Source organism: Grammomys surdaster, unplaced genomic scaffold (genome assembly GCF_004785775.1).
Source record: "Grammomys surdaster isolate TR1022 unplaced genomic scaffold, NIH_TR_1.0 185, whole genome shotgun sequence".
In the NCBI taxonomy this organism is placed as follows: domain Eukaryota; kingdom Metazoa; phylum Chordata; class Mammalia; order Rodentia; family Muridae; genus Grammomys; species Grammomys surdaster.
In genome coordinates, this window is record NW_021604630.1 from 15,249,380 (window position 1) to 15,261,768 (window position 12,389).

General features: G+C 36.3%; 1 protein-coding gene across 2 annotated transcripts in view; it reads right to left on the reverse strand.

Moving 5' to 3' along the window:
* Nucleotides 1-545: 545 nt before the first annotated feature.
* The window catches only part of Msr1 (macrophage scavenger receptor 1), a 60,122-nt gene continuing 48,278 nt past the window's right edge, over nucleotides 546-12,389 (reverse strand). For both annotated transcript variants that reach the window (XM_028768257.1, XM_028768258.1), the window contains exons 9-10: nucleotides 9,964-10,152; nucleotides 546-1,266 (exon numbers count right to left, since the gene is read on the reverse strand). In XM_028768257.1, the coding sequence (XP_028624090.1) occupies nucleotides 1,133-1,266; nucleotides 9,964-10,152 (323 nt within the window). In that variant the 3' untranslated portion in view covers nucleotides 546-1,132. The remainder of the gene's footprint in view (nucleotides 1,267-9,963; nucleotides 10,153-12,389) is intronic.

The following is a 12,389-nucleotide window of genomic DNA, read 5'->3' on the forward strand; positions in this document are numbered from 1 at the left end:
ATTCCCCCACACTGGGGCATCCAGCCTTCATGGGACCAAGAACCTCCTCTCCCACCTATGCCTGACAATGCCATTCTCCCCTACATATACAGCTGGAGCCATAGGGCCGTCCCTATGTGCTCCCAGGCTGGTGGTTTAGACACTGGAAGCTCAGGTTGGTTGGTATTGTTGCTCTCTCCATGGGGCCACAAACTCTTTCAACTCCATCAGTCTTCTCTCTAAGTCCTCCATTATGAACCCCATGATCAGTTCAATGGTTAGCTGTGAGCATCTGTCTCTGTATATGTCAGGCTCTGGTAGGCCTCTAAGGAGACAGCTATATCAGGCTCCTGTCAGCATGCACTTAATTCATTCTGAAGCCTCTAGAAACTGACCTTTAGTGTTTTCATTTTATTTATTTACCCATTTATCTATTTATTTACCAACATAAAAATCCAAATTTCTTTTAGAATGTCCCACTAAGTTCTGATGATACCATTCTAGATTACCTATAGCCTATGGCTAAGATTTTTTTTCTCCATTCTTTCAGAAAATTAATTCAACAATTTGACAAACTGCTTTCAGGTTTATTATAGTTACAATCCCACTTCTGGTAATAAAAAATTCAATTAGCTTTTTCCATTATTACCATAAATGAAACTTGGGAAGAAAGGGCTTATTTTGATTCCTGGCTTCAAGAGGTCCATCTTAGTGACAGAAGCATGATGTAGATCGTGACACTGTTTTCACAGTCAGGAAGCAGAGCGAGATGAATGACAGTGCCCCACTCCCTTTCTCCTTTTATTTCAGTCTGCATCCCATGCCCATGGAACTGTGTTATCAACGATTCTACCTCTGTTAAACCTCTCTGGAAATGCCCTCATATAAACAACTGTGTTTTTGTCTTCCTGGACATTTGTAAATTTTGTCGACTTGACAATCAACATTAACCTTTGCCAGAAGTTTGTATCCTTTATCTATAGACATAAATTTTGATGTGTTTACGACCTAGTCACACTCGCCTCAAATATTCCTTTTCTATTACTAATATTGTGAATCCATTTACTACCTATTAAAATTATTATAGTGGATCAGGGCAACAAAAATAGCTTTACAATAGTAACTTTATAAATGTGACTGAAAATATGATATATTATGAAGTACAAGTGACCCCAGCATCTTCTTCATGTGAACAAGCTAATACTCCCCATTTTCTGATTTTACAGTTTTCAATAGATGATTCTCTCCCAAAACACATCACTTCATTCAGCCATATTGGACCAGTACCTGCAACAATCAGATACATCTGCATTAGTAAGTGCTGTTAAGTGTTTATAATTGAATGAGACAAAGCAGTTAAGCCACTAATTCATTAAGTAAAAAAATATTGGCTACTCTTGAGATAAAAGCACTGAGAATACAAAATTGGCCTTCCTGACTCAGAAAATGTCACACCCTGCAAGCTTATAAACTACTATATTTCAAAATAATATAATATTTATAAAAGCCCCTGCACAGTTCTGTGAAAGCTAAGATTATAAGGTAATTGATTGTTTCCCTAAGGATGCACAGGATTTCATTGACAATCTAAAAATAAGGAGGCTTTGATATCAGTGAGTTTATATAACTATGTGATGATTGAAGTGTTTCTCAATGTTCAATTTTGATGCACACTTGGATCTGAAAATACTGACAGGAAAAGAACTGTATGGCAGCAACTTCATTTCTTTCTAACTTTTACCTAGTAATTTCACTGAGTATTGCCCAGTTTACCGAATATACTACCTTTCTAAGTGAAACTACCATTATTGATTTACCAAAGCACTTGTAAAACTATCCTGTAAGAAACTTGGTTTGAAGATTTGTGTTGGTTTTAAGCACCAATATATAGGAAAATGGTGAGTCTAAAACATGTTTACTTCCTCTGACATCACTCACAGGTTTGTTATAGTAAAAAAGAATTACTTACTGATAGGCTACCTATCAAATATTTAATTTATAAATAAACAGACTAATGTATTCACTAAAGACTATATTTTATCAATAAAAACCAATTCTTTTTAAAAGGAAGTTGGATTATAAAAAAAAGATAAATTTAAAAATGACTGCTTGGAAACATTTTTTTTTCCTGATGTTCACTGAAGAATTCTCTTCAATCTCTCACTATGAATATTCTCCTTGCTTTTATCAAGATATTTGAAAACAGGAACTTTAGGAAACTTATAAACATGTGCTTATATAAGATTTGGTTGGCTGTGTCAGATTGCAAATCTCCAAATGAGTTTTCAAGAACAATACATAGATAGTGAATCACTAACATAATTGGATGGGAATGTGTGCGTACATAAACAAGCAGCTGCTGGCAATGTTATAATGAATAATGTGGATGACATAAGCTCTAAAACGTGGATAACGCTTTCCCATTGTAAACAAAAACACTTACTCCATGTGGCAAAGGTAACATGGAAATCCTTAATATTTTAGAATCATCTCTGAGCCTCTCAAACGCAATCAATGTTAATGACTGAAAGAGATGTACTGGGCAGGTTACATTAAAAGCTGCATTTTGAAAACACCTTAATTATACATTATGAACTATCAAAATACACATATCATCAGATCTATATTTTATGATTTTTTTTGTCAGGGTATATGTTTAATGGAAAACATCTACACGATAGAAAGAGACTTCATAAGATTTGTTATGGTAATTTTCTTTGAGGACTCAATTTTTTTTCTTTTTTTTTTAATTGGATGTTTTATTTACATTACATATGTTATCCCCTTACCCCATCCCCCCCTGCCCAGAAACCCCCTATCCCTTAACCTCTCCTCCTGCTTCTCTGTGGATGTGCCCCTACCTACCCCCCAGGCCCACCTCCCCACCCTCAAATTCTTACCCACTGGGGCATCCAGCCGTCATGAAACCAAGGATCTCTTCTCCCATCTATGCTCGACAGGGCCCTCTACCCTTACATGTACAGCTGGAGCCATGGATCCCTCCCTAAGTGCTCCCAGGCTGGTGGTTTAGACCCTTGGAGATCTGGTTGGTTAGTATTGTTGCTCTCTTCATGGAGCCGCAAACCCCTTCAGCTCCAACAGTCTTCACTCTAACTTCTCCATGATCAGTTCAAAGGTTAGCTGTGAGCATCTGCCTCTGAATATGTCAGACTCTTGGAGACCTCTAAGGAGACATCTATATCTGGCTCTTGTCAGTATGCACTTCCTGACTTCCACATCAGCATCTACCTTTGGTGACTGCACATAGGATGGATACCTTTGGTGACTGCACATAGGATGGATACCCAGGTGGAATGGTCTCCAGATAGCCCCTCCTTCAGTTTTTGTCCCTAACTTTGTCTCCATATTTGCTCCCTTGAGTATTTTGTTACTCCTTCTAAGAAGGACCGAAGTACCCCCACTTGGTCTTCCTTCTTCATGAGCTTCATGTTGAATCTTGGGTATTTCAAGGTTCTGGGCTAAAATCCAATAATCAGTGAGTGAATACCATGTGTGTTCTTTTGTGATTGGGTTATGTCACTCAGGATGTTATTTTCTAGTTCCATCCATTTACCTAAGAATTGCTCTAATTCATTGTTTTTAATAGCTGAGTAATACTCCATCGTGTAAATGTACCACATTTTTTTGTATCCATTCCTCAGTTGAAGGACATCTGGGTTCTTTCCAGCTTCTGGCTATTATAAATAAGGTTGCTATGAACATAGTGGAGCATATGTCCTTGTTATATGTTAGTGCATCTTCTGAGTATATGCCCAGGAGTGGTATACCTGGATCCTCAGGTAATGCTATGAGGTCTCATTTTTCCTTTGTTCCTAGAACAGAACAAGTATCGCCACCCCACCCCCCATATATAACATAGATTGCTGTGTTAATTTAAGATTTAAGAGATGAGGTAATTATAAGTATTATATATTTTATGTAACCGTAATTAAAAGGTTTCCTTTATGCTTTGATTTATTTGTTTTCTTATTTTGTTTAATTTGGTGTTCAGAGGGATTGAACCTAGGGCCTCTGGCATGCTAATGACAAGTGACCTGCTCCTGAGGTACACACTCAGTTTACAATGGTTCTATTAAAAAGGAACAAACAATTTTGAGGATTCTTAGATATAAATGTAATTAACTAAAACTATAAAACTATATAAAACTAATTAACTGGATAATTCAAACATTTAGGTAGTGTCTACATAGCATTGTATTTATGTGGCTTGAATATTAAGACAAAAGAAATAATATAAGGAAATGCAATGTCAAAACAGAAAAGTTGCCAAATACTTGTTAGTTCTCAGATTATCAGTTGTGGCACAATCCTTTCTGTATTTGTAGGTATTTGTTTGTGTGTGCATTATCTTTATAGTACATCAAATCTTACAGAAAGTTCTTGAAAGTCTCCTAAGGGATACTCAAAAATGCAGGCAAAATAATAAGAATGTATGGTCATTCCTATACTACCGTGAAATGAAGACAAAATAGAGAAAAATATATCAATCATATTTATTACATGTAAATATAAATAGAGTTGAAACTCTGGAGAAACCATGATTTTGTTATCCTTCTGGAGAAAGGATAATGGAGAAGTTAATGGCCCCTGTCCCCAGGCTACCTTGATAGGTTTCTCTGAATTATTTTATAGTTATATTCATTTGGTCCAGATCTTAGCAGTACAGTTTTTGTCATTGAGGGAAAGATAATTGAGAGTTAAAACAATCTCATTGGTTGTAGCTATTCCACAAAAACAAGTAAAAAGAAAGGAAGAAAGAAAGAAAGAAAGAAAGAAAGAAAGAAAGAAAGAAAGGAAGGAAGGAAGGAAGGAAGGAAGAGAAAGAAAGAAAGAAAGAAAGAAAGAAAGAAAGAAAGAAAGAAAGAAAGAAAGAAAGAAAGAAAGGACATATTCAATGTGTTGCTTGTGAGCACACATAGGTTATGACCAAGCAACTCATGGGTGCTAGTATACTGGTACATGAGGAAGATAATGAAAACACAAGCTTACTCTTTAAGGACTGTGCATGTGACACAGGACACACTTGTAGTTTGTTTGATTTGGTGCCTCACTGAATCTTTCACTAATATTAAAAAGTTCATTTTTGTTCTGTTCTTCTACTGACAAATCATGTAGAAGAAAGAACTTCACCTAAAGCCACACAGAATCCCTATGTTAAGTCTGCCTAGGGTCAATCAACATCACTGTGTTTCTCTGCATTCTTAGACTTAATCATACCACGAATTTGCTTTGATTGCAAAGAAACTAAATCCATACTATTTTAGAATGACTTCTATCCAGGGGCTTCTTTTCTAGGTAGGTAAAACACTCGATGTCACTAATGTAATAGCAGAGTTTATGTTTGCATCCACAACTTCTGATCATTATTCTAGACCTTATACTTAGAACATGTACAGGTGATAAAATATAAGATACCTTCAGTGACTATCTCCTTTACTAGTTGGAAAGGATTCAGTAACCATGTGAACCTTTTGAGCGCTTGAAGATGCTATCCTAGGTATTCCTCCATATAATTCTGTTTACTCTTTAAGCCACTAGTTCTCAACCTGTGGTTCTCAACTCCTTGGGGGCTGTAAATAATCTCTTCACAGGGATCACATAAGACCATCTGAAGACACAGGCATTTATATTATGTTTCCCATCCGTAGCAAAAGTACAGTTAGGAGGTAGAAACAAAAATAATTTTAATCACCACAAGAGACGGTATTAAAGGGTCTCAGCATTAAAAAGGTTGAGAAATCCTGCTCTAAAATAAAATAAAGGAAATGCCCCCATTTCAGAGCTAAAAACAAACTGAGATTCAGAGAACAAATTGCTAACTCACAATAGCAGCAAAAAGCCAAGTGAGAACATAAATACACCAAAACACAGTAATATTTACTCACTACACAAAAGCTAAAGAGAGGCAGGAAAATCATTTATACATATTTGTTTTATTTTATATTAATAAATTCAGAAATATTGAGCCTAAGGGGAATTTTAACTAATAATATGTTCCAGATTATTCCAAATTGGTTTTTGCCTTTAAAAATTAATGTAAAGGTAACATAGAATTCAAAAAAACTTAATCTTTATGCAAACCTAAAATATTAAAAGGTAAACTTGGTTTTGTTTCTCTAGGTACTAAAGTTATTCCAGGACTTCTACTGTTGTTGAGGTCACTGCTGGGTGTTTGTCCCTGATGTATTTTTTTTTACTCTTTGGCAATGTATATAAATTGTGTGGTGTTTAGTAGATCTATGTTCTGACCAAATTATTAGTCAACTGACCTAGCTACAGTTATCTTCCAATTGTCTATCTACATATCTGTCACCTATCTACCTATTTGCCTACATATTATCTTTTTATCATACCTATTTATCCATGCACATATACATTTGTTTCCCTTGGAATTGATAGCTTTTAGAGAAAGCAGAAAGGATGGTTAGTGAAATGCTTTATCAACAGGGCCATAGCTCCAGCTTCTACACTTACAAACCCTTCATATAGAAGAATAATAGTTTAACAATTGAGTTGCATTTCATTCATCTTTAGAATTATTTTTAATTCATTAAAAGACAGGTCAAAGATGCAGGGTTAAATTTTGGTTGCCATCTCTCTCCTTTTGCACTTTTCTTTTGAACATTTCTCTGGAAAATTAAATATGGAAAGTGATAGCATTTAATATCAAAGTGCAGAATAGACAGGTAAGAATGGACAAGAGACAGTACTATAAGGAGAATTTGGCCTCTGTCCTACAGTTTGGAGCCCAGCACCCATAACTTACGGGAAGTTAAATAGCTACTTCTGTTTCAACTCTTCCTTTCCTGAGCAGATTCCAGGCAATAACACCAGAGTCTGATAAAGTCTATCCTTGCTTTCTACAGAGTGGACACTGAAGCCAGGATGTGAAGCTTAAATAAGGAACAAGTTCTCCCTCCTACAATGACAAACATCAGATGACTCTCTGCACTGCCTGAAACTCACTGGTTTTGTTTTCTCAGGAAAAGGAAGACCATTCCACTTCTTGCAAATAGCAAGTGCAGATAATAGAACCTATTTAAAGGAGCATGCTTTAAGCTTTATTCCAAAAAATCATTTTGCTTGCAGCTGCAAAACTAATTGTTCTTAAAGCTAACAAGGATTATCTCTGGTAAGCCAGGTTTGCTATTTTGAAACCAGGAAAAAAAAAGGAAGAAAGAAAAGAGAAAAAGAAAAAAGTATGTGGACTAGAGGAAATCGTGGCCAGAACACTACATTCTGTCTGAAATGGGGAGTATACAAAGTGGGTGATTTTCAACATTTTCTCTTTACTTAAATTTTGGTGATTGTTGACAATATAAAATTAACTGGATTCTTTTTATTTTCCCAAGCAAATAAGAAATAATTAGAGCTCTCATGCACGTTTGTCTTTTGAGCTCTACCATTCACTCCTATCTCTGGGTTTCCTTTTCTGTCTCTATTGAGCTTTCAGGGTGGCCTTTTCCCTGTCCCATGGATGGAACTAGAAATTAAGTGTGGAGAGATATTTTAACTGTGCAATAGAACAGAGTCCAAATATCTTATAAGAATAGATGTTCACAGTGTCTAATCCAAAAGCAGCTAGCAGGGCTTGCTGGCTTCATCTAACTTTCCTTGATATGTAGACCACGACACTTAGATTTTAAAATGTGTTCTCATTAGAACTAATCATCTTGGTTCTATGTGTCTCTCCATCCCAGCATGTCTTGCTTCACCATTTAAATGTTTTTCCTAGTCATTCTTCAGTGGGTTGGCAGTGTGCTCTAGAGAACTGAGAGAAGACTTGGGCTGGCAGTGAGCAATGTTGTCTGAGATCTCTTTTCATGTGTTCTTACAACAAAAAGTCACATTTCCCTTTGTGACTCATGGAGTACCACTGATGTCCCTGTGTGACATAATACCATTCTGACGCTACTTTCAAGCAAATATACTCCTATCAAGTGTGTACTGATTGCAAGCACAGCCCTCTGGACTGACATTGTGAGTTTCCATATGTTTGTAGAGAAAACTGCCACTCTCCAGATTCAGAGGTCTGTTGTTTCAATTCCTCTCTGACATATAAATAATCTGTTGATGAAATGAAAGACTTCACTTTGAAAAGTAAATTTAAAGGCAAGAGAATGATTAACGTCTGCAAATATTGTAGTTGCTATCTGTTTATTTATTTGAGAAGTCTTGGTAAGTAGCCTAGGCTGGCCTTGACTTCATCATATTCCTGCCTCAGCATCTCTAGTGCTCCGAGTATAGGCTCAGAACTCCATACTTGGTAAACTCACAAATATTAAGGGAGATTAAAAGTCCTGAAGGTGTGATAGGGATGGTAAGTTTGTATCCACATCAATCTATTGTACATATAATGTTAAATATAGGATTTTTCAATTTCCTCTTTTTCTTCAATTCATATTTTCACAGCATAAGTTAAATGAAAATAGATAATCAGGGACTGAGTTTGTGCACACAAACTCTGAAGATCAAGACACTTACATTATGTACTGCTTCTTCGCCACGTTAGAACATACATTTGAAGACTTAGAATCTGTCATCTGTGCTCAGATCAATCTTTTCTTACCTATTTTGAGAGTTCACTTCAGGAAAGGATGTGATTGTGCTTGTCAGTATTATTCATGTGTGTGTTTAGCATAAAATCAGGCTCACAGTTATCCATAAACTGTGGTGTCATATCAGTCATACCCTTTATAAGGATATAGAATATCTAATTTTATTCTAGTATTTAGATATGATAGTTTGACATATGTCCTATACTAAAATTTTGAATGAGAAAAAATACTATTTTATCTTTATAACTTCAATACAGATTCCTTTCTGTTTTTTTCTGACTGACAATGTGCATCTAGAATAATAAAGTTATAAAATCATGAAGGCTACACCTTATTTTTAGTCAAGTTCAGCTGCAGAGAAACTGATCATCAGATTTAAATACATAGAGGAAAACACAGTGTGCACGTGTTCCCCCAATCTCTTGTCATCAGATTCAAAGCCTTTGTAGATGTTTAATTACACATAAGACCTGATATAAGGTGCTGATTTAGGAAAAAAAAAGAAAACAACTGACAGTGAAAATTTCATGGCATACATTTAAATATATTTTCCAGTGAAAATTCTTCCCCTAATCCTTTAATGCAGTCATACAACTGGTTACTACCCTCCAGGCAAGATATATTAAAGTATATGTAGCCAAAGAATCATCCCATATTTTTCAAACTAAATGACAGAAATAACAAACCTCACTCCTATGGGACTCACACAAAGCCGGGGCCCTTCTCTCAGCCTTCCCAAGACAGATTGGAGTTCAACACAGATGTTGAACAGATGTCTCCAGAAACAGATGTGCAAATTCATCCGCTGAGGATGTACCATGTTTTATCCTTAACTCTCTCATCCCTGTTTCTCGTTATCTTCCTGGTCAATGGATGCACCACTTACTTTGTTAACAAACCAAATGAGCTTAGGTGAAATTTAAATATTATGTTATCAGGAGCATGCTGTATAGTATTTTTATATCTACTTTCTAGGATAGAATGATTCAAAACTTTTAGGCTGGATACCTTTTCCTCTCCCCTACATGCTTCTGTACCTACTTGATTTCCAGATGGTTAAAACTTGCCTACTTTTGAGAATTTGGGCGATGGGCAGGAGGAGTCGGAGGAAAGAGAGGGGAGAGAGAATGACATGCATGCAGTGCAGTGCTCGTGTATGAAATTCTGAAAAAAAAAAGTTTTAAAAGCTGTCTAGCCGGGCGGTGGTGGTGCACACCTTTAATCCCAGGACTTGGGAGGCAGAGGCAGGCAGATTTCTGAGTTCGAGGCCAGCCTGGTCTACAGAGTGAGTTCCAGGACAGCCAGGACTACACAGAGAAACCCTGTCTCGAAAAAACCAACAACAACAACAAAAAAAAAAGCTGTCTACTTTAATTTTTAAAGAAACAACTAGATTTCAGATTACCTTTTCCAAAGTGAGCTCTCTTGTGCACAGCTAGGACATCTTGGTATCCAAGACTCCGGCAGACCACTTGTCCAGCTCGTATATCCCAGCGATCATCACAGATTGTGCCCCACTGGCCTTGGTGGAAGATCTCCACTCGGCCCTCATGGGGTCCACTACCATCAACCAGCCGAACTGTCTTAAGGGAGGCTATAAAGTAGGAAACAAAGACTGATTAGATTCACATGGCTTTGTTAAGTTTTTTTTTTTTTTTTTGCAGGGGTTGTGGTTGAACCCAGATATTTTTATTTCTTTTCTTTCTTCCTTTTTCTTTTCTTTTTCTTAACAAAGTGTTTTGATACATTTATTGCTTCAATAAGTTAAATGATGGAAATAAATATTAAACTTTTTTTCGCCACCTATTGGCAAAGAGTTTAACTGCAAACATTTTTTTTCATTGCAATGCTAAATTGAAGTTACATTTAAAGATATTAAAACACTTCAAAAATTGTTTCAACAACTTCAACGTTTGAGACATACAAATTTATTGCAATTATATATATTTTTCATGTCATTTGTAAAATGTGTCACAAAGTGTCATTGTTATCTTGCAATCCAATGACAGTTTAGGTGATCAAGATCAGATAGATACTGTACACCACAAAGGAGGAAGTAGAATGCCAAATTGTGTATCCTATGTGAAGAAAAGCAAGTAGTTATATTTAGAACTAGCAAGAGCATTTCTTGCTATGTGAATCATAGATATCTTCCCACAAATGTTTACAATTTCTCGTTCTTCTGGGTGACAGGTATGAATGTCTTCAGTCTGATATGTTGTCCATATACTAGTAAATAGCCTTCCACATATATCTATGGAAGCAATCCTAAAAAAACTCAGTAAGTCGTATGTACACAAAATAGGAAAGTAAGAGAGAGTCAGACTGGGAAAGTAGATGGCTGGAGGGGGGTAGTGGGTCATGTGAAACATGACCACAACTCATCATATATATAAACTGTCAAAGAATAACACAGCTAAATATATTTACGATAAATAATGACATCATTCTCTCTCATAATCATAATAGGAAATAATAGTAACTCATTTTAAGTTATCCTTTCAATTAAATGTATGCATAATACTAAATTATGGATCAAGCTAGAGTATGCTGGAGAGATTGCTCCGTGGTCCTCTTCCAGAGAACCAGTGAGATCCATGATTCATTCTTAACTTCCACCTAGTGACTTACATCCAGCTATCACTCCAATTCAGGGAACCTGATGTCTCCTTCTGGCATATGTGGGAACAAGGCACACACGTTGCTTAGACATACATGCAGGCAAAGTACATAAATTGAAAATAACAGTTCTCTAGTATCTGAACAGAATTTTATAGCTTTGGTTTTTAGAGTTTATTAAATGTAAGAATTATTCAGTGACATTTTCTTCTAATTCGAGTAAATTTTGCTGAAATAGTAATTCAACAAAATATGAAGAAGGTTGAAATTTTTCTAAACCGTGACTAATTTACTGAGTCACACAGAAGTATAACAGGTGGTGTGGCCTGTAGATAGACGTTATTATAATTATGTTGTTGGTCCTACAGAATTAATGGAGCCAAAGCACAAATCTATTCCTCACTCAAGCAAAATCTAAACTCTAAATATTCTTTTGAAATACAAATAACATGCTAAGACAGAATCCAAACTCTCAACTGCTGAGAAAAACCCATGAGTGACCCAATCATTTATAGCAAGTGCCTAAGAAAATCAGAAAAGATTCTAAGGATGATCTTGGAAAACTTTCTATACCACAATTACATTGTTCCCAGTAGTGTTGTGCCCCAGAGTTTATTTTTACAAGGTTCAGAATATCCAACCATAATATATTTATTATTCATTCTATGGGCAAATCAACATATTCAAACATTTGACTAGACAAGCTAGGTTGTCCCCCAAGTTGATCATGTATTTGTAGTACTTTGTACTCCACAGATGTCATTGATGGGTCTTCCTTACCCTGGAGAAGTGGCTCTCAATTTCTGGTAAGCAGCACAACTTCAAATTGCTGGCCTTGCATTTAGTAGGGCCTGAGTGGTTACTTATGTTGCTGGCCCAACAACCACATATTGAGGAACATGAACTAGAAGATAACACTGTAGGAAAGGAGGCCTGTTACATTGGAAACAGCTCTTAGGACATTTATATCACCTACGCTGAGGGTCAATGGACATCCTAGAATATCAGGTGGCAGGATATAAGAGGTGGAGGATGAGAAGGAGTGTTGTCTTCTGGATATGATATGACCAAGGCAAATATGAACACAGAATCTGTGACTAACTGTACTACGCTGGTGCACACCCCCTCCCAACATACATGCACATGCATACACATCCACACCACACATGTACTCACTCTCTCTCTCTCTCTCTCTCTCTCTCTCTCTCTCTC